Raw genomic sequence first — 18,640 nt, forward strand, 5'->3', positions numbered from 1 at the left:
TATTATCGTTCTTTTCAATAGATACACCAACTTCATTCCCATTCAATACCAAATTATCTTCTAGTGATATATATTAGCTTCACTTAGTCGTAAATTTTTATTCAAACTATTAAATGAATACAAAAATAAGTAAAAACTATTACTCATGTGATTAAATATAAGAATAACAGTTAACCTCCTGATAAATTGCGGCGGGCATCATCTATTGAAGTTGCTTTTTTTTTAAGAGGGTAAGAAGTTGCTTTTGTTGTATCATAAATGATTGTTGAATTTTATCAATTCCACTATGTTTCTAGTGCAAGTAAATGTGTTTGAAATAGGTATTTCAATTCACGGCCAAAATCATAATCCATCCATCATATAGTGGAGTATTAATTTTCAGAGGTTATATTGTAAATGAAAATCGGATATCATAGCTTTTTTTCTCTTTTTTTTTTTCTTGTTTTGCATAAAACACGAACGATTTGAATACCAAACTCAAAAACCACACCTGTTAGGTTCATGAAATCAATTTATATGCCCTACAAATCAAAATATCAAGCCCAAAATTGAAGACAACTTATAAATCATGTCAAATCAAAGGCAGGAGACTCAGTTTATATGATAAATTTGTAAAGACATCCATATTGAATCATCAAGAGTTCAATCAAGTCAAAAAAAAAGCATAAGTAGTAACCCCATCTAACTAATCTTATCTAAGAAAGAAAAGAAATGCAGCTTCTTATCCAAAACTTCAAAATTGAGGACAATATAATAGCATGGAAAAACAAATATGAATTGGCCCTCAGGGAAGAAAAGAACATAGAGAGGTGGGGGAACGAACCATCACAGTAACAAAGATTTACACAAAAGAAATACGTCGACAGCAAAATTATGCACCAGTAATTTCCCTGTCCAGTTTCATTCTCTTAGTACCTTGAACATCTGGAATACTATTGACTTTCTGCTGCGATGTTACATCGTGCTGAAAGGTGCAGTTTGCTCCGTTCCTGCAACCCCTCGAACTGTTGAAATAGATGCAAGGCTTCATTATCCTTGGCTTCGTGTCCCTTGGTTTCATCATCGTGTTATTCAGAGGTTCTTGACCTATCCCCGGCGCTTGGTTGCTCTGATGAGCAAACTGGGGCATAGCCTCTCTTCTCTCTCCTCCATGTTGCTGAATGAGGCTCTTATAATAGTTGATATCCTTTGTTACAGGAGCTGATGCTGATGGAGAGGGCGCGGATATGACATCGGATACTGATGGTCGTAGATGGGGGATGGATCCTGTCCTACTTGGAGGATGAAAAGGTCCAGATGCTGCAGAAATAGATGACGGAACAACCATTTCTGGTCTTGTGACGCGACCAGAGAGTGGATCTCTTCTATGGACGGCCATATTAACTGAATCAAAAGAACTCTTAGGAGTTGACACCAAATTGGGGATATACTGTGCACTGGTTGAGGGCATTCCAGGCGAACTAGACGATGCAACATTTTTGGTTCCAATAGTCGGCATACCATGGAAGGTGGAAGAGGATGGCATGCTCTGCGCACTAGATGATGCGACATTTTGCCCGCTTGCAGATGCAGCATGGTTTGCAATAAGTTGCTCAATCATTTTCCGGTCACTAAGAATTTTCATGAGCAGCTCACGATCTATCAGGTTCCCCTGATCACTATTCGACATGACTGATGACAAGGCAGCTTGTGCAGCTGCGATGATATCAGGCTCCATGCCCGTTACTGAAAAACCAACAGTAGGTTTTAAAGCAGCATTAACCTGAGATAAAAATGCCCCATGAGGCGAGTGCTGTTGCTGGGGAATCATGGGAGTTATGTTTGATCCCATGGAGGCATACGATGTATCCACTGAAGCATCTTCATCTTCAATTGGTGTGATGGGAACCACAGGAGTGCATTGGTCATTGTTAGTTGAGTCTTCTGCACCGACTAATGCAGAAGGGCTGCACAAGTGTAAAGTAAAATGTTCAGTACAGAGAGGACCCCAAACAGAAACAAGCAAGGTCAACATAAAGCATAATCACCATCAAAGATGCACAGAAAAGAGGAAACATCAAGAGTGAGTGAGGTATGCATCGCACTTTAATGGAATGGCTGACGGGCGTGGATATATTGCTTCTAGCACTCTCATTTCTCGTTGATTCTGGGTTTCTATTTCTCTGCTTTCTTCCCCAGCAACGACTCGCCAAGAGCTATCTACTTCAATCTGCAACACAAGTATATGCTGAATATGTGAGTATTAGAATCAAGCCTCCACATCAGAGTGCCCCCTATTCCGTCCATCCTCTCCCAATGAAATACCAGAAAACCATAGATAAAATAAAAATCAAGACCTGCATGATTCGCAGGTAAGAGATTCCAGCCTTTTGCAAACCCCTGGTGAAACTTTAATTCTGACAAGAATATACCTCTAGGAGGCATTTGGTTTGAGTGATAAGGCATGATTGATAAAATAACTCCACCTTAATCAAGTGTTTGGTTTGCATAATTGGGCCCGTGATTGATAATCCGGCCCGCATCTAATCATCCAATTGAGTGATTATTTATCATCCCAAGGTTAAGTGGATTATTTATTCACCTTTCCAATCCTACATCAATCTTATCTACCCCATCCACCAATCCAAACGCCCCCCTAGTCTATAACTTGGACAACTTAAATAAGAAACACATTATATTTAAACAGACATACCCTAGGAGGACATTTCCATTTCACTAGAGATATATGAGATAGCTTCGCTGCCCAAGGATTTGCAGGTTGGCTTAACTCAAAGCCCGGGGGCAAGTTGTCTTCAGACCCCATGCCACCTGCCTGCAACGGCCATGTCTTTGCCTGGAGATGTTCTTGGGTTCCCATTCCAACCTGTGAAGGAGATTCTTCCGACAAAAACAGCCTTACCTGTTGATACAAATATATTAGTCTGAAGAAGCAATTCAGGCAGACTCTTTCATAATAATCATGGCTTAATCTAGAGATGTAAATGTGAAAAATATTAAACAATAGCTGATTCATATAAACCCTGATTGGAGATGCATTCCATATGAAATCAGTGCTAACTGCTACGAAAATCAATTATATATTCACCAAAGCAACCGAATGATGGCTTCTGATAAGCACAAGAAGTAGCAATAAAAAAGATACTCCCTCCGTCTCACAAAAACATGAACGTTTTTCCATTTTGGGGTGTCTCACAAAAACATGAACCTTTCCATTTTAGTACATCATGGCCCACCACTACTTTTCCTTAATTAATTCATTACTCTCACAACACCTTTTAAAGTGGGACCCATTTTCCACTTACTTTAACTCTCAACTAACATTTCTTAAAACCCGTGCATTTCTCTTTATTCATGTTTTTGTGAGACGGAGGGAGTATATAAAACCAGGAAAATAGTCCAAACAGACTTCATAAATCATGACTGAAGGGAGCTAGCTAAAACAGATCAGGGGCATTGCACATTCCATTACTCCAAACTGGGGGGAAAATGTCAGCCAACAAAGTTCCACTTATAAGTTAATGTCAATTCACTTTTAACTTTTAGGCCTGCAGGATAGTCTCACAAAGATGTGATCAGTCAGACAGTTCGTTTCTTTTTCTTTATTTCTTGTGATACATAAAATGATGTAGAGATGCTTGGAATCTAGCTCCAACAGGCCCATATGACTTGTAAATCATTTTAATTTCCTATAGGTCATCGGGTACTCATCACTACATTACCATGCGCAGTTAAGTGCCCAGAAATCCAGAATGACATGATAAGATTAAATCATGCAATTAAAACTGGAGCAAACAAATAACCATTCTTATTCCAATGTACTTTGGAGCAGCAAGGCAACTTCCTTCTGCCAGGATGAGAATAAAGGAAATAAAAATGCAGTATTAACAATACAATCTCGTCACTTCTCATTTACCAAACTAATTCAAACAAAAAATGAGAAAACGAAAGTCTCCAAGGATCCATGAATTGATTACAATCCTCCATATCAGCCTGCTTAAAATTCAAAAGACCATCAAATATAGAGATTGTATATCAATCTGCTTCATTCAGGGATAAGACATGGTTCTGTTCTCCAGAATATAACACATTAACAAATATAAAACCTATGATTGATAACTCTTTTTGAAATTAAACAAATTGATAGCCAGAGTAGGAAGATGTAAATAAGCAGAAGCTTAAAGTCATTGGCATAAACAACAATGTCGAACGAGAATGCGGAGAGTGATATGATTATATTCTCACATTTACATCCCCAAACCTTCATGGTCACATCATATGACCATGTTTTAAATTAGAAAAGTTCTTTTACCCCCCCCCCTATTATTATTATTATTATTATTATTATTATGGTGAAGCTATGGTAATGTTGTCTGGTGCTTTTACATCTACTCTTTTTCTTCTACAAAAAGAGGATCAACATCTACTCTCAGAGGTACTGATCTTCAGGGAAGTCATACATTCATCGCATTGCCAAAGTTTAACCAATTTATCCTATACAGAAATAAAACAGTACCATCAAAAAAATGAACAAGCCATATACGGGTTTTCTCAGGCCTATAAAATCTGGAAGTATAGAACATAGTATGTTTATATACTTAAGGATGGGATGACAAATGATAATGAAAGTGAGTGATTAAAGTTAAAGGTTGATTAACTCATACTGCAATATAAATTTTTTTGAGTTTATTGAACAATCAAAACAGGATAATTTTTTATATCCTATATAATTTAAGGATAAGTTTGACATTATCGAAGGTCTAGGTCCAAATTATCCATTGTCACCATATCTCTTCGCTTCCCCCAAACTTTTTGCCCTTTCTACTGTTCTTTATTCTTAACATTTCCATCTTAACACCTCTACCCTCCCCCCAGTCACCCATTATATTACTGCACACAGCATGCACAACTACTACCAAAAGCATTCACATGCACAAAACACATAACCTGATTTAAGAATAACATACTTCCTCTTTCAAGAGAGAATTTTCCGTACTAAGGCATTTATCAATATATCATGGTGGGAATGCTGCCATATGGAACTCAAAAACTTGAAAGAGCAAAATGTAGATATTTAATTCTCTTGTGCTGAGGGTAGGTACACATTCTACAGCAAGAAGGTAGGCTTAGCTGTGAATTGTGATTGACTGAAAGAGGACCAAAGTTACAAAGGCTGGAGCATGAGGGTAATCTTACAGAAAATTATGAGGCTCTTTATAATTTTGTCTCCCATTTTATCTTATTTTCCTATTGAGCATCTCTTAGGAAGGAAGATATTTCTTCATTTTTTTACACATTAAATTCAATTAGAGATAAAGAATACTTGAAAAGAAAGTCTTCACTCACATTCATATTCTCCATAACACTGCCCTAACGAAACTATTGCCTTACATAATTGCCCAATAAAGGAAGCCATGAGTCATGACCAATAGCCATTGGATGAGAAAACAAAGGCAACATTTGCCATGCCTCACTTCCTACACTTCACAAAATCAGTGGTGAGCCAACAACTATTACAAAGAGGCCATCATCACCAAAATCAAACAAACCATTGGGGAAGATAAATTAATTTATCCCACGGAGTGCATGAACTCATAGCTATTGATGAGGAACTCGTAGATAGTAATACCAAAGCCTCATCGTCAACTTCCCAACTCAGTTGAGCACAAAATTACGACTGGTATTTCCTAAAGCACACACTCCACTCAATGTGAGAAGTTAATTTATCACAACTACTGCTGCAAAATCAAAGCCAACACAGAGTCTTGAGTTCATACAGTATTTATCAGAATCCAATACTTCAAGAACTGAACATCGTGACAAAACGAAATACGTACGAGCAAACTGCAGATGTATGACCCGGTTCATCGCTAATACACTCACAATACTTAATCCGGAGTATCGGAAGGTGGCATGATTAGATTCAATTAAGTGAAAGAGCAAAAGATAAATCCTGAATGTTAAAAGCAGCAAAGAATTGAAAGAAATTCACTAGGAAATGGATGATCTGAAAACATGGCTGTTAGGGGAATGAATTGACAATCTCGTATTTCACCTAAAACCATAAACATGAAGCAAAGGACCAAAGGTTCATTTTGCTAATCATAATAGCTACATGACTCCGTAAACTACATCTACATATGATAGATTTTACAAATTTAACCAATCTATCAATTTAACCAGCAAGAGTTTCATTAACTCAAGGTACTCGTCAATTTTGTTGATATCACAAATAAACAATATCAATATATACAAATAAGCTTTATACAAAAAGTAGCACCAGTATATGAAAAATAAAAACAAAATGTGTCTTTTGTACAGTAGCATCATTTATAGGGTAGTTTAATTTTATGGATCCCCTCTTAATAAAATATTCTTAGTAATAAGGGAAAATACTCACTATTCTAAATACCATCAGTGAATTCAACTAATTAAATTTTATCATTGTTTGCCCAACTGATACTGGCCTAGCTTCTTTGCCGTATCAACTTAGCACCAGCACAGTTGAGGAGCAAATTTAGATCCTTCCATGTACCACATACTGGGTACTTGTCATACCCCCAAGAAACTAAAGAACTGGATGCTTTCTCAACCAGGGGTGAAATCTCACCTTACCTTTGTATATCCATTGTAAGTCACACGTGGGGTATAGATAAAAAAAATATATATATTCTTTATTTTTCATCACTTCCATTTCTGGTAAAACCAAAACATGAAGCCATAATAATATCTCCAAAGACCATGAAATTCAAAAGGTTTTTATATAGTAATCAATACCAGAAGCAACAACAAGCCAACATGAATTAAACCAACATTACTAGGTTTCAACATGGAAATGCTATAGACAGAGTATCGCTTTCACTACTCAAACAATCAAAAGAATGACAGTGGAGTATAACCACTACCAGACCACATAATTCAGTGCGAGCAGAAATCACAATGTACATGCAACTCAATTGTTTACTGACGCACATGAATAAGGTTGCAATAGTAAATTCTACTTGGTTATGATCATCTTAAACTAAACTTTATTGTTGTGAAGTGCACTGAAATTCCAAAAGGAGTTTCACTTAATCGATTCAACAATCCATCGTCTCAAATTAGTAAACTTGTTTAGGTTTATTAGTATGATTTTTTAAGCAACTAGTTAGCACAACTTGTGTATTAGGAAATTCTGAAATTGAGAAAATATGTATCCGGAAGCACGAGCGAGCTTTTTAATTTCATCCACTGAATAATCATTGCTCTTTTTCCAGTTGGTTTGTCATCCCAAATGAATGGTGTGCAGCTTTCCAGTTAGATTCTGCCGTCAATTGTATTCAAATACTTTAGATTATCACATTCACATTAAACACTTCCAATCAATCAGTCACCGGAACAATTCGATCTCTCTAAAATGTAAACAATATGATTACGTACTAAAAAAGTCAACAATAAGAACTGAAATTTTTTTATAAAAGATTTACCTGACATAGATTAACTTCGGAAGCCCATGAAACACTTTTTGATTTCTGCGATCCTCCCATGTTAACAAATCAAATATGTTCGATTCGATTCGTTTCGGTTCTCAAATAAATGGATAGATATATATCTTATAACTCCAATCGCTGTTTAGCAATCCAATCACCCAATTTCCTTTGGCGCACAATCCATACATAAAAACCCCTAATTGACAATTAAGTTTTAGTCGATTGTCCCTTCATTGAGCTTGACTGATAAGAGGGAGAAAAATAAAAAGGAAAACAGAAATGAGGGAGGGAGAGTGAGGATAAGTCCAAGAAAACCCTAGATTGGAACCCTAGATCCTCCTCCGATTTTTCATTTTTAGTTTTTGGATTACTAATTACTATTCCAGACTAGAAAAGATTTAGCTGTGCATTTTATGCAGCGCTGCGGTCTGTTTTGGTGTAACGCTCTACTGAAGCGCGTGGTGGAACCATCATTTTGAATCTTATCTGCTAAGGCCAATATCCCCAAATGTGACGACGGATTTCGACCAATATTTTCATTTTTTTTTTAGTGAGAATTCCCACAAGTAACCAAAATGAGATAGTTTGTGACTTATATAGCCACCACACATAAAAGATGACTTTAGGGGTCAAAAGGCATTGAAAAGACAAACATACCCTTACTAATTAGAGAATAAAAATAAAAGAAAAATGAAATTCTCACTTTTTTCTAAATGAGTTTCTCTCTCTTCCAAATCAGCCAACCACCCAACAACTCTTTCTCTCTCTTCTCTAATTGACTCTCTCTCTCTCTCTCTCAACTCTTGCTCATTTTCGAATTGCAGCTGCTTCATTTATGAGAAGTTATCTTCCTCAACAATGAGAATTTCACATCTTAAGGATTCACCGTACAAATCAATTAATATGATAGTAAATGCAAATACAAGGTAGGTTGGTGCTGAAAACCCACGAAAATTCTGAAAAAATTCATTCTTCATCTCTCATTTTTTCTCTCGAGGAACCCACGAAAATTCTGAAAAAATTAACTATTTTTTATACAAAAAAGCTTGGGTCGGACGAAATTCTTTGGGCATTCTGATTTTATTTAGGTATGTATGTTAAATTCATAGCAAATGTATCAATTGTATATTTTATTTTCTAATTTTGGTGAGAAAATTTCAGTACACAGTAGCTTCTACGTAAATTACACAGTTAAGACTATATTGGAATCAAAATCGAGATTTGTTGTTGCGTAATGATAAAATTTAGTTTTTTCACGTCTAAGACCACGTTGAGTGTGAAAAATATAAAATAAATGCTTGATTTTGAAGACACAGCTGGGAGATATGAAGGTGTTCTTAGCTACACATTTGATCAAAATCAACCGTGTAAATGTGTGCATAGTTGAACAACATACACAGTTGAGATATTATTTATGAATTAGCTTAAATATTTCTTATTAGAAATTAATCAATATTTAAATTTGTTAATTTATCTAGTTAATTAAATTAGTAATTAATCATATTATTTAATTTTTAATTAATTAAGTTACATATTTATTTATTATTATTATTATATTCATTTTGAGCACACTTGACTATAATGCGTACACTGTTGATTCAATTTGTACACATTTGATCAAAATCAACCGTGTAAATGTGTGCATAGTTGAACAACATACACAGTTGAGATATTATTTATGAATTAGCTTAAATATTTATTATTAGAAATTAATCAATATTTAAATTTGTTAATTTATCTAGTTAATTAAATTAGTAATTAATCATATTATTTAATTTTTAATTAATTAAGTTACATATTTATTTATTATTATTATAATATTCATTTTGAGCACACTTGACTATAATGCGTACACTGTTGATTCAATTTGTACACGTTTGATCAAAATCAACCGTGTAAATGTGTGCATAGTTGAACAACATACACAGTTGATATATTATTTATGAATTAGCTTAAATATTTCTTATTAGAAATTAATCAATATTTAAATTTGTTAATTTATCTAGTTAATTAAATTAGTAATTAATCATATTATTTAATTTTTAATTAATTAAGTTACATATTTATTTATTATTATTATTATAATATTCATTTTGAGCACACTTGACTATAATGCGTACACTGTTGATTCAATTTGTACACGTTTGATCAAAATCAACCGTGTAAATGTGTGCATAGTTGAACAACATACACAGTTGAGATATTATTTATGAATTAGCTTAAATATTTCTTATTAGAAATTAATCAATATTTAAATTTGTTAATTTATCTAGTTAATTAAATTAGTAATTAATCATATTATTTAATTTTTAATTAATTAAGTTACATATTTATTTATTATAATTATAATATTCATTTTGAGCACACTTGACTATAATGCGTACACTGTTGATTCAATTTGTACACGTTTGATCAAAATCAACCGTGTAAATGTGTGCATAGTTGAACAACATACACAGTTGAGATATTATTTATAAATTAGCTTAATTATTTCTTATTAAAATTAATTAATATTTAATTTTGTTAATTTGGATACTTAATTAAAATACTAATTGAGCTTATTATTTAATTTTTTATTAATTAATTTATATATTTATTTATTATTGTTATAATATTTATTTTGCGCACACTTGACTAAAATGCGTACACAGTTGATTTTAATTGTTGTGCACAGTTGAAAACACATTTACTAATTTATATGCACTTCTTTTGCAGATATGTCGTCAAGACGTGTAGCAATTCGCCATGGTGGTCATTGGGAGAGATACAATTACATAGGTGGTGACGAGGTTCTTTTATACATGCCTGTGGGTTTGTTATCCTATGATAATCTAGTACGAGGGATTAACGAGCAACTGGATTGTGATGAAAGCGCCTCTGATTATTTGTTTCATTATCTGACGAGCATGAGCGATGGTAGGAGAACAAAAGTTGCCTTGAAAAGTGATACAGATTTTTTTCGACTGCTTTTGGAACAGAATGACTATCCAGTAGTCTATGTTGTCAAGAAAGGCAAGCAGCCAACCAGAAATGTAGAAAATCGCACAGAGTCAAGGTGTTTTGGTGATGGCAAGCGTCAAACAGTCGACGCGCATGCTCAGATAGTGTCTTCCGATGATGAGTCTTCAGATGATGAGTCTTCAGATGATGAGGTCATCGACAAGCGTCGTGAAGAGATAGTGTTGGCGGCAATCCATGAATTTACAGGTTGGATTCGCCAACCTGGTCACCTCGAGAAGATGATTGGGAATCGTAAATTTTCTTCTGATGATCATGGTAACAAAGATGTGCCTGCTGAAGATGACGTTCCTCATTCAAGTAATGAACTCCGCAATTGGTTGATTGTTATCCCAGATTTTGATAGTGCCTTACCATTGAATTAGGCTGAACCATCGTTTCCAGATAAAGACCAACTTGCGGTGAATGCCACATTTCGGTCTAAGGATGAGTTGGCAATTGCTGTAGGGCTTTATCACATGGAGAAAAAAGTGGAGTACGTGGTGGATCGATCCACCACCGAACGTGTGGGTTATATCTGCAAACATGACGACGAATGCCCTTTCATGTTGCGTGCAGTCCAGGAAGTTGGACTTTGGAGAATCATTAAGTTCATTCCAAACCACACTTGTCGTTCGAATTTGACTCGCACTGCTCCGAGAATGGTGCCGTCTAGAGTAGTTGTTGCATACTTTTCACGAAAATTATCGGTGGAGATGATTGTTCTAAAACCGAAAGAGATGATGGATGAAATGCTTAGGCTATTTGGCATTCAGATGGGCTACAAGTTTGCTTTGCGGTCCAGGGATATTGCTCTAAAGATGATGTATGGTGGGTTCGAGCAATCTTATCAGAGGCTCCCGACTTATCTATACTTGTTGGGGGAGCGTAATACTGGGACCATATATGATGTTCAGACTACTCAGACGGGTGAGTTCCGCTACATGTTTTTAGCTCTTGGACAGTCTATTCACGCCTTTCAAAATCATCTTAGACCTGTCATTGTAGTAGATGGAACCCACCTTAAAGGAAAGAACAAAGGGGTTCTCTTTGTCGCAGTTACCAAAGACGGTAACGAAGGGGTCTTTCCACTTGCAATTGGTCTTGGTCCGATCGAGAATGACGAATCATGGACATATTTTTTATCGATGCTGCGTGCGAGCCTAGGAGATCCACCGGATGACTTACTGATCGTGTCTGATCAACACACGAGCATCCGGAGTGCCATTGAGTCCATATACCCGAATGTTGCTCACGGGTTGTGCTATTATCATATACAGAAGAACTTGGCGCGATTTGGCCGTCACGTAGCTGAAATATACAAAAATGCAGCCTACAGTTATCGACATGAAGTATTTAACTTGAGCTTTGCTGCTTTGGAAGCCCACCACCGGGCGGGTGCTTACAAGAGACTGACAGATATTGGGGTTGAAAGGTTAGTTTTTTTATTCACATACTGTACACAGTTGATTCACAGAGCACACACTCAATTGAATTCTTTATACACAGTTGATTCACATAGCACACAATCAATTGAATTCTTTATACACAGTTGATTCACAGAGTACACAATCAATTGAATTCTTCATACACAGTTGACAGATTATTATTTATTTAATAAGGTGGGCAAGATCGAAGTGTCCGGTACGGCGCTACAGTTTTATGACGTCTAATGCAGCTGAAAGTATGAATGCTCGATTGTTATGGGCGAGACGTCTGCCGGTTTGCGCCATGTTGGAAGTGTATCGCTCAACTGTAGAACAATAGTTTGACCAACGATGCGCAGAAGCTTTAGCCAGAGACCACGAGATGACAGAGGAGGCTTTCAGAAAACTATCTTTATCTGTAGAATCGGGTCGTCGCTATATTGTTCAGGGAACAACGACACATGTATTTAAAGTCGAATTAGAGAACAAGACAACCTTTGTTGATCTACAAAGCTGGACATGCGATTGTCGTGAGTTTGATTTGGACATGATACCTTGTCGTCACGCTTGTGCTGCTATACGGTATCTCAGTTATTTAATTCGTATATTGTTTCCAAGTTATTGATCGTTTTTACAATTGATCATTTTTTATTTTTTGTTTTTATTTTAGGCATGCCAACCTCAACGTCTATGACTTTGTGGGACGTTATTTCAAACAACATGCCTTATTACAAACTTATGCAGCTCGGGTAGAGCCAGTTCCACAACCTGACACGTGGGATGTGCCGACTTCAGTATCTGGCTACATTATTCGACCACCGGTCATTAAGCGACAATCTGGACGACCGAAAGACAGCAGAGCTCAATCACATCTTGAGAAATCGTCGTCCACCACACCGCGTCAAATCTGTGGCAGGTGTAAAGGCCATGGGCACAATAGGAGATCATGCGCGGCATCTCTTCCTACCGAGGACGTGGACCCTCAACCACAGAAGGGCCGACAAAAGAAGAAGTGCAGTATATGTAAGAGTACGGATCATACGAAGAAAAAATGCCCTCCTCCTCCACAAGAGGACTGTTAGCAATTGTGTATGCATTTAACTGTGTACTCTATTTGAGCGACTGTTATTGTGCACCGGATAACTGTGTATGCATTCGACTGTGTTCTATCATTGTGCACTGTCATTGTGCACCATATAACTATTCCTTTTGGCCGATTTGAGGGCGTTTGGGCAATGGAAATTAAGAACTTGAACATCCTAAGTTAATTTCAATGGTTAACAAATCAAATTGAATACTTATTTTTAATGAAACACGTGTAAATTACTAAGATGCTATTATATGTACACTAACATATACACTTACTACACTTAAGTTACATATAATATATGTTCAATATGTTTGAGCGAGTGATGGATATGAACACAATTAACTCATTTTATTGAATATAATGTTTACCAATACATTTCAATACTTAATTTCACTTAATTGCATCTCAATTACTAAAATATGCCCCGTTTAAAGGGTAGTTAGCCCGCAGCTGTGTATGCATTCGACTGTGTACTATCATTGTGCACTGTCATTGTGCACCGTATAACTATTCCTTTTTGCCGATTTGAGGGCGTTTGAGCAATGGAAATTAAGAACTTGAACATCCTAAGTTAATTTCAATGGTTAACAAATCAAATTGAATACTTATTTTTAATGAAACACGTGTAAATTACTAAGATGCTATTATATGTACACTAACATATACACTTACTACACTTAAGTTACATATGATATATGTTCAATATGTTTGAGCGAGTGATGGATATGAACACAATTAACTCATTTTATTGAATATAATGTTTACCAATACATTTCAATACTTAATTTCACTTAATTGCATCTCAATTACTAAAATATGCCCCGTTTAAAGGGTAGTTAGCCCGCAGCTGTGTATGCATTCGACTGTGTACTATCATTGTGCACTGTCATTGTGCACCGTATAACTATTCCTTTTTGCCGATTTGAGGGCGTTTGAGCAATGGAAATTAAGAACTTGAACATCCTAAGTTAATTTCAATGGTTAACAAATCAAATTGAATACTTATTTTTAATGAAACACGTGTAAATGACTAAGATGCTATTATATGTACACTAACATATACACTTACTACACTTAAGTTACATATGATATATGTTCAATATGTTTGAGCGAGTGATGGATATGAACACAATTTACTCATTTTATTGAATATAATGTTTACTAATACATTTTAAATACTTAATTTCACCTAACTGCATCTCAATTATCAAAATATGCCCCGTTTAAAGGATAGTTAGCCCACAAATGTGTATGCATTAAACTGTGTATTGTCATTGTGCACTATTTTACACAATTGAAGAATCGTACACACTTCAGAATTTGGTACACAAATGAAAATTGGTGCACAGTTTATCCAATTTGTACACATGTAATTTAATTTTCTTAATTAATTAGTACACAGTTCAGTGGAAGACTCGTACACACTTGAGAATTTGGTACACAGGTGAAAATTCATGCACAGTTCATCCAATTTGTACACATGTAATTTATTTTTTTTAATTAATTAGTACCTAGTTCATTCAATTTGACCACAGTTAATACAATTAATACAAATGAAAATTCAAAAACAGTTGAAGACTCGTATACACTTGAAAATTTGTGCACAGTTAATTAGCACAAATGATGTAATAAGTGCATAATTGATAAATTCAAAATATGTGCACAGTAGCTAAATACATACACAATAGCTAAATACGTACACAGTAGCTAAATACGTCCACAAAAACAGCCCACAATCCAAAGCAGAGTTCAACATCCAACCTAAATATCAAATAGTAAGAGAAAATATCCGACGAGCAACACGATGCCTATACTGGGACAAGTATATCTCGTCGACAGCCCCTCGGTGATGCTCTGTGCGCGTCAAGAGACGATCAAGTATCATGGTGCAAAAGGGGCCGCAACTAACCGAGTCCGTCTGACAAAATTGATCACGCGAAGGCATCACGGTCAATGGGATCTCGTACAGTTGCTCCAGTTTGGAATCGTGATGCTGCCAGTAACCTGCCTGCCTCAAGAGTCGGGGAAGGAGACGAGTAATACATTTCAATTTCGAAGTCCGAGCGGCTAATGAAACCCCGACCTCAGTGTCGTACTTGAAGGCCAAAGAATCGTACAACTCTACAGTCCATTCGTGCAATAGTACACGGACGATGACCCAATGACGACGACCGACATTACATATGATAATGACCTACATTACATATAGGAATTTGTGTTAGTATTTCAATGATAAAAAAAATTGACAAAGCATTAGAAATACATACCTGATTCGCCTTCCCCCATTCACTCACGTCCTTCACCAATCCCTTCGGTGGAGTCCAATAATTGTACAGGCTTTTCACACCAATACCAACTCCACTCGGCTTTGGTCCGTGGAGTTTTTCAAACTCAGTATGCAATACCAGCTAAATATGTAAAAATGAGTTAGATTCAACAAAAAATATTTAAATTGCTAAACAAAAGAATATCAAAGATTTTTGATACTTACATAGAAATCACATCCAACAATTACTGTCGAGTTATCTTTCACCACCGAAGATATGCTATTTTTCTTCCTCAATCTCTCTCTCATATAGATCAAATACAAATCAATGATCTGCACAGTTAAGCAATTTAGAATGTGCACAGTAGAATTAGAATGTGCACAGGTAAATTAGAATGTGTACAGTAGAATTAGAATGTGCACAGTAGATAAAATTAAAATAATACCGTCCCGGTGAACTCGGCGGAGCTATCCTCAATGTCATCAAATGTGGAATTACTCAGCTCATGCCCAGTAGAGATAACCCTAAGAGTTTCATCGGCATCCTTTGATCGAAATTCTTTGTATAGCCTTTTCAACGCAACAGGGGTAGTAGGAGCACGACCAATCGCACCCGACATGTACGGGCTCCTCAACGCAGCAGAGGGCAATCGCACTCGTGGAGCCAAAGCCCGTACTCCGCAAGACACATCCTCATCCGTGGGAAGCATATCTTCCTCTGGATCAGGGGAAGGCTCACGAGTTGGAACCGAAGGCGTCTCAGGCTCGTTCTCGGCCTGCTCCTCCACAACCTGCTCCACGGGCTTCTCCAAATCAACCTCCAGTCGCTCATTCACCACAACCTGCTCCACCTCAACCACCTCCTCGGCAGCCTGCTCCACCTCCACCTCGACCTCGGCAGCCTGCTCCACCTCCACGTCCACAAGAGGACTGTCTGCAGTTGGAATAGCTCGACTCACTGATTGAGTCGCACTGATGGAGTGTGACTCATCAGATCTCTTCACCACAATGTCAAGCAATTTATGCGCGAGACGGGCAATCCAACCACTCTCCAAGTCATCCAGTGGTATGCGAGGAGCTACTCTTCGAGCCAAGCGGTCCAAGTGAGCCTCCTCGTCATCTGCATGCTTGCATGGCAATCCATGCAAGCAACAAGAAGTAGATGGTTGTGGTGGCTCTGGAGAATGTGTCCTCTGCTGCTTCTCGGCTGCTGCACTACGGCGTGAAGAATCGCTGAGTCGGCGGGTGGACGATGGTTGTGGTGGCTCTGGAGAATGTGTCCTCTGCCGCTTCTCGGCTGCTGCACTACGGCGTGAAGAATCGCTGAGTCGGCGGGTGGACTTACGTGCAGTCTTATGCCCTGGCTCCTTTCTTCTCTTCCTATTCGGTCGCTCTTCTTCAGACCTCTCAATGATTTCAATGTCTTCATCAACAAGTTGTTTCTTTGCTGCATGCCTCTTCGAGGGCTCAAAGGTAACCGCCATGTGATCATCTCTCCTAACGCTCACATAGAACTCCTGGGCTTCCTCCATAGGAGTAGGAACCATAGGCTCAATCGTCAGCTACACAAAATCAATTAAATGTGTTAACAATTATCAACTGTGTATCAAGTAATCAAATGTGTAACAATTATCAACAGTGTATCAAGTAATCGACTGTGTAACAGTGTAATCAATTTTGTGTCACTGTGTAACAGTGTAATCAACTGTGTATCAAGTAATCAAATGTGTTAACAATTATCAACTGTGTATCAAGTAATCAACTGTGTAACAGTGTAATCAATTTTGTAAATGTATTCAACTGTGCAACCGTGTATCACTATCGAAAAACATAACAAAAACTCAATACCAATAAAACAACTTTAAGAAAGGTTACCTGACGATCGAAAAACTCAGAAAAATCATCGGAAGGAGCAGCATGTGTGTCCCAATGCAGACAACGAGGAATGCCCATCTCGCTGTCACGCTTCCCAATTTTGGTATCACCTCATAGGACCATATCTGCAATGCCCACACAGGACCGAAGATATGATACGTCTTTCTACTATTCTTGATGTAGTTTGGATGTTTCACCACCACACTCAATTGATGGCATAAAATAGAGAAAGTGTAGGATCCCCATGGAAAACTCGCCCAACCATCTTCGTCCTCTACTAAGGCCCATACCCAGTCATCAATCCATATGCTATCTCCACGACAAATCAAAAGGTTATATAGGCATAGTATGTTGGCAGCCTTCAACAAATCCTCCGGATCCTTCAATGATCCGGCATTGAAGTCAAATTCCAGGCCGCAAACCCTCACTTTTTTGCCTTTATAATGGCGCGTGTAGAGGCTGCTCTCGGGGACGACATGGTCATCTTTATGGTCGAAGTCGGAAGGGCCGAACCTAAGACCCGTGACCAAGGCGTACTCCTGGGCGGTGAATCTAATCTCACGTCCACCCACAAAATATCGCTTCTCGAACTCTGAGAAGCTTTCGTCAGTTATTTCCCGAGCAATAAGCTCGGACAGCGCATTATTGGCGCTAGCCGAGCGCCTCAACTGGACCAGCCGTCCAAATACGCCCTCTAGAAACCTTTCTTCTAAGGCATGACCACCAACGTCGTAGAGTTTTTTCCTAATTCGATTGACCACCTCAACTCGCACATAAAGATTTATGCGCGCTTGGTATCCTTGCATTTGTTGCCTAACCCATCGAAATCGGCGCTGCAATGAAAAAATAACAACAATTAAGCATAATCACTTCAACTGTGTACGAAAATGTGTAACTATGCACTCACAAGTTCAACTGTGTACTAAGTATTGATTGTGCCCTCATTTGATTCAAGTTCAACTGTGTACTAAGTATTGATTGTGTACAAGTAATAAATTGTTCATTATTCGATTCAATTGTCCACAAAATCAAGCATAATCACATACATTGCTTCAAAATTACCCCCAAATAAATTACCCTATTCAACTGTGTATTAAAAGTGCAACTGTGTACAAGTAATAAATTGTTCATTACTAAGTATTGATTGTGCCCTAATTTGATTCAACTGTGTACAAGTAATAAATTGTTCATTATTCGATTCAATTGTCCACAAAATCAAGTATAATCACATACATTGCCTCACAATTACCCCCAAATCAATTACCCTATTCAATTGTGCCCTAATGTATCAATTGTGTAGAACCAATGTCATTAAATCAATTGCAATATCTCTTCAAACACCACATGCATTGTAACACAAATCATCTAAACAACATAAAATCCCCATATTAGAACTCCCAAATGTAATTTAGAGTCAAATTCCAACTAAAATAATAATAATAAAAAAAATGAAAACTCACTTCTTCTCTAATTGTTGCTCTGGCCGTTTCTTCTTCTACTTGTTGCTCCGGTGGAGCAG

General features: G+C 37.2%; 2 protein-coding genes across 2 annotated transcripts; both read right to left on the reverse strand.

Moving 5' to 3' along the window:
* Positions 1–581: 581 nt before the first annotated feature.
* On the reverse strand, positions 582–7,967 carry LOC131010336 (zinc finger CCCH domain-containing protein 6). The gene is made up of 4 exons (XM_057937812.1): positions 7,464–7,967; positions 2,693–2,899; positions 2,085–2,209; positions 582–1,946 (listed from the first exon to the last, which is right to left on the reverse strand). Exons 1-4 carry the CDS (start codon positions 7,521–7,523, stop codon positions 872–874), a joined length of 1,467 nt encoding a protein of 488 aa, XP_057793795.1. The 5' UTR covers positions 7,524–7,967; the 3' UTR covers positions 582–871.
* Positions 7,968–14,714: 6,747 nt separating this feature from the next.
* Positions 14,715–16,796, reverse strand: LOC131010329 (uncharacterized). Its single transcript, XM_057937804.1, has 4 exons — positions 15,693–16,796; positions 15,472–15,579; positions 15,248–15,388; positions 14,715–15,174 (listed from the first exon to the last, which is right to left on the reverse strand). Exons 1-4 carry the CDS (start codon positions 16,791–16,793, stop codon positions 14,749–14,751), a joined length of 1,776 nt encoding a protein of 591 aa, XP_057793787.1. The 5' UTR covers positions 16,794–16,796; the 3' UTR covers positions 14,715–14,748.
* Between the last annotated feature and the right edge of the window lie 1,844 nt (positions 16,797–18,640).

Source organism: Salvia miltiorrhiza, chromosome 2, assembly GCF_028751815.1.
Source record: "Salvia miltiorrhiza cultivar Shanhuang (shh) chromosome 2, IMPLAD_Smil_shh, whole genome shotgun sequence".
Lineage (NCBI taxonomy): Eukaryota > Viridiplantae > Streptophyta > Magnoliopsida > Lamiales > Lamiaceae > Salvia > Salvia miltiorrhiza.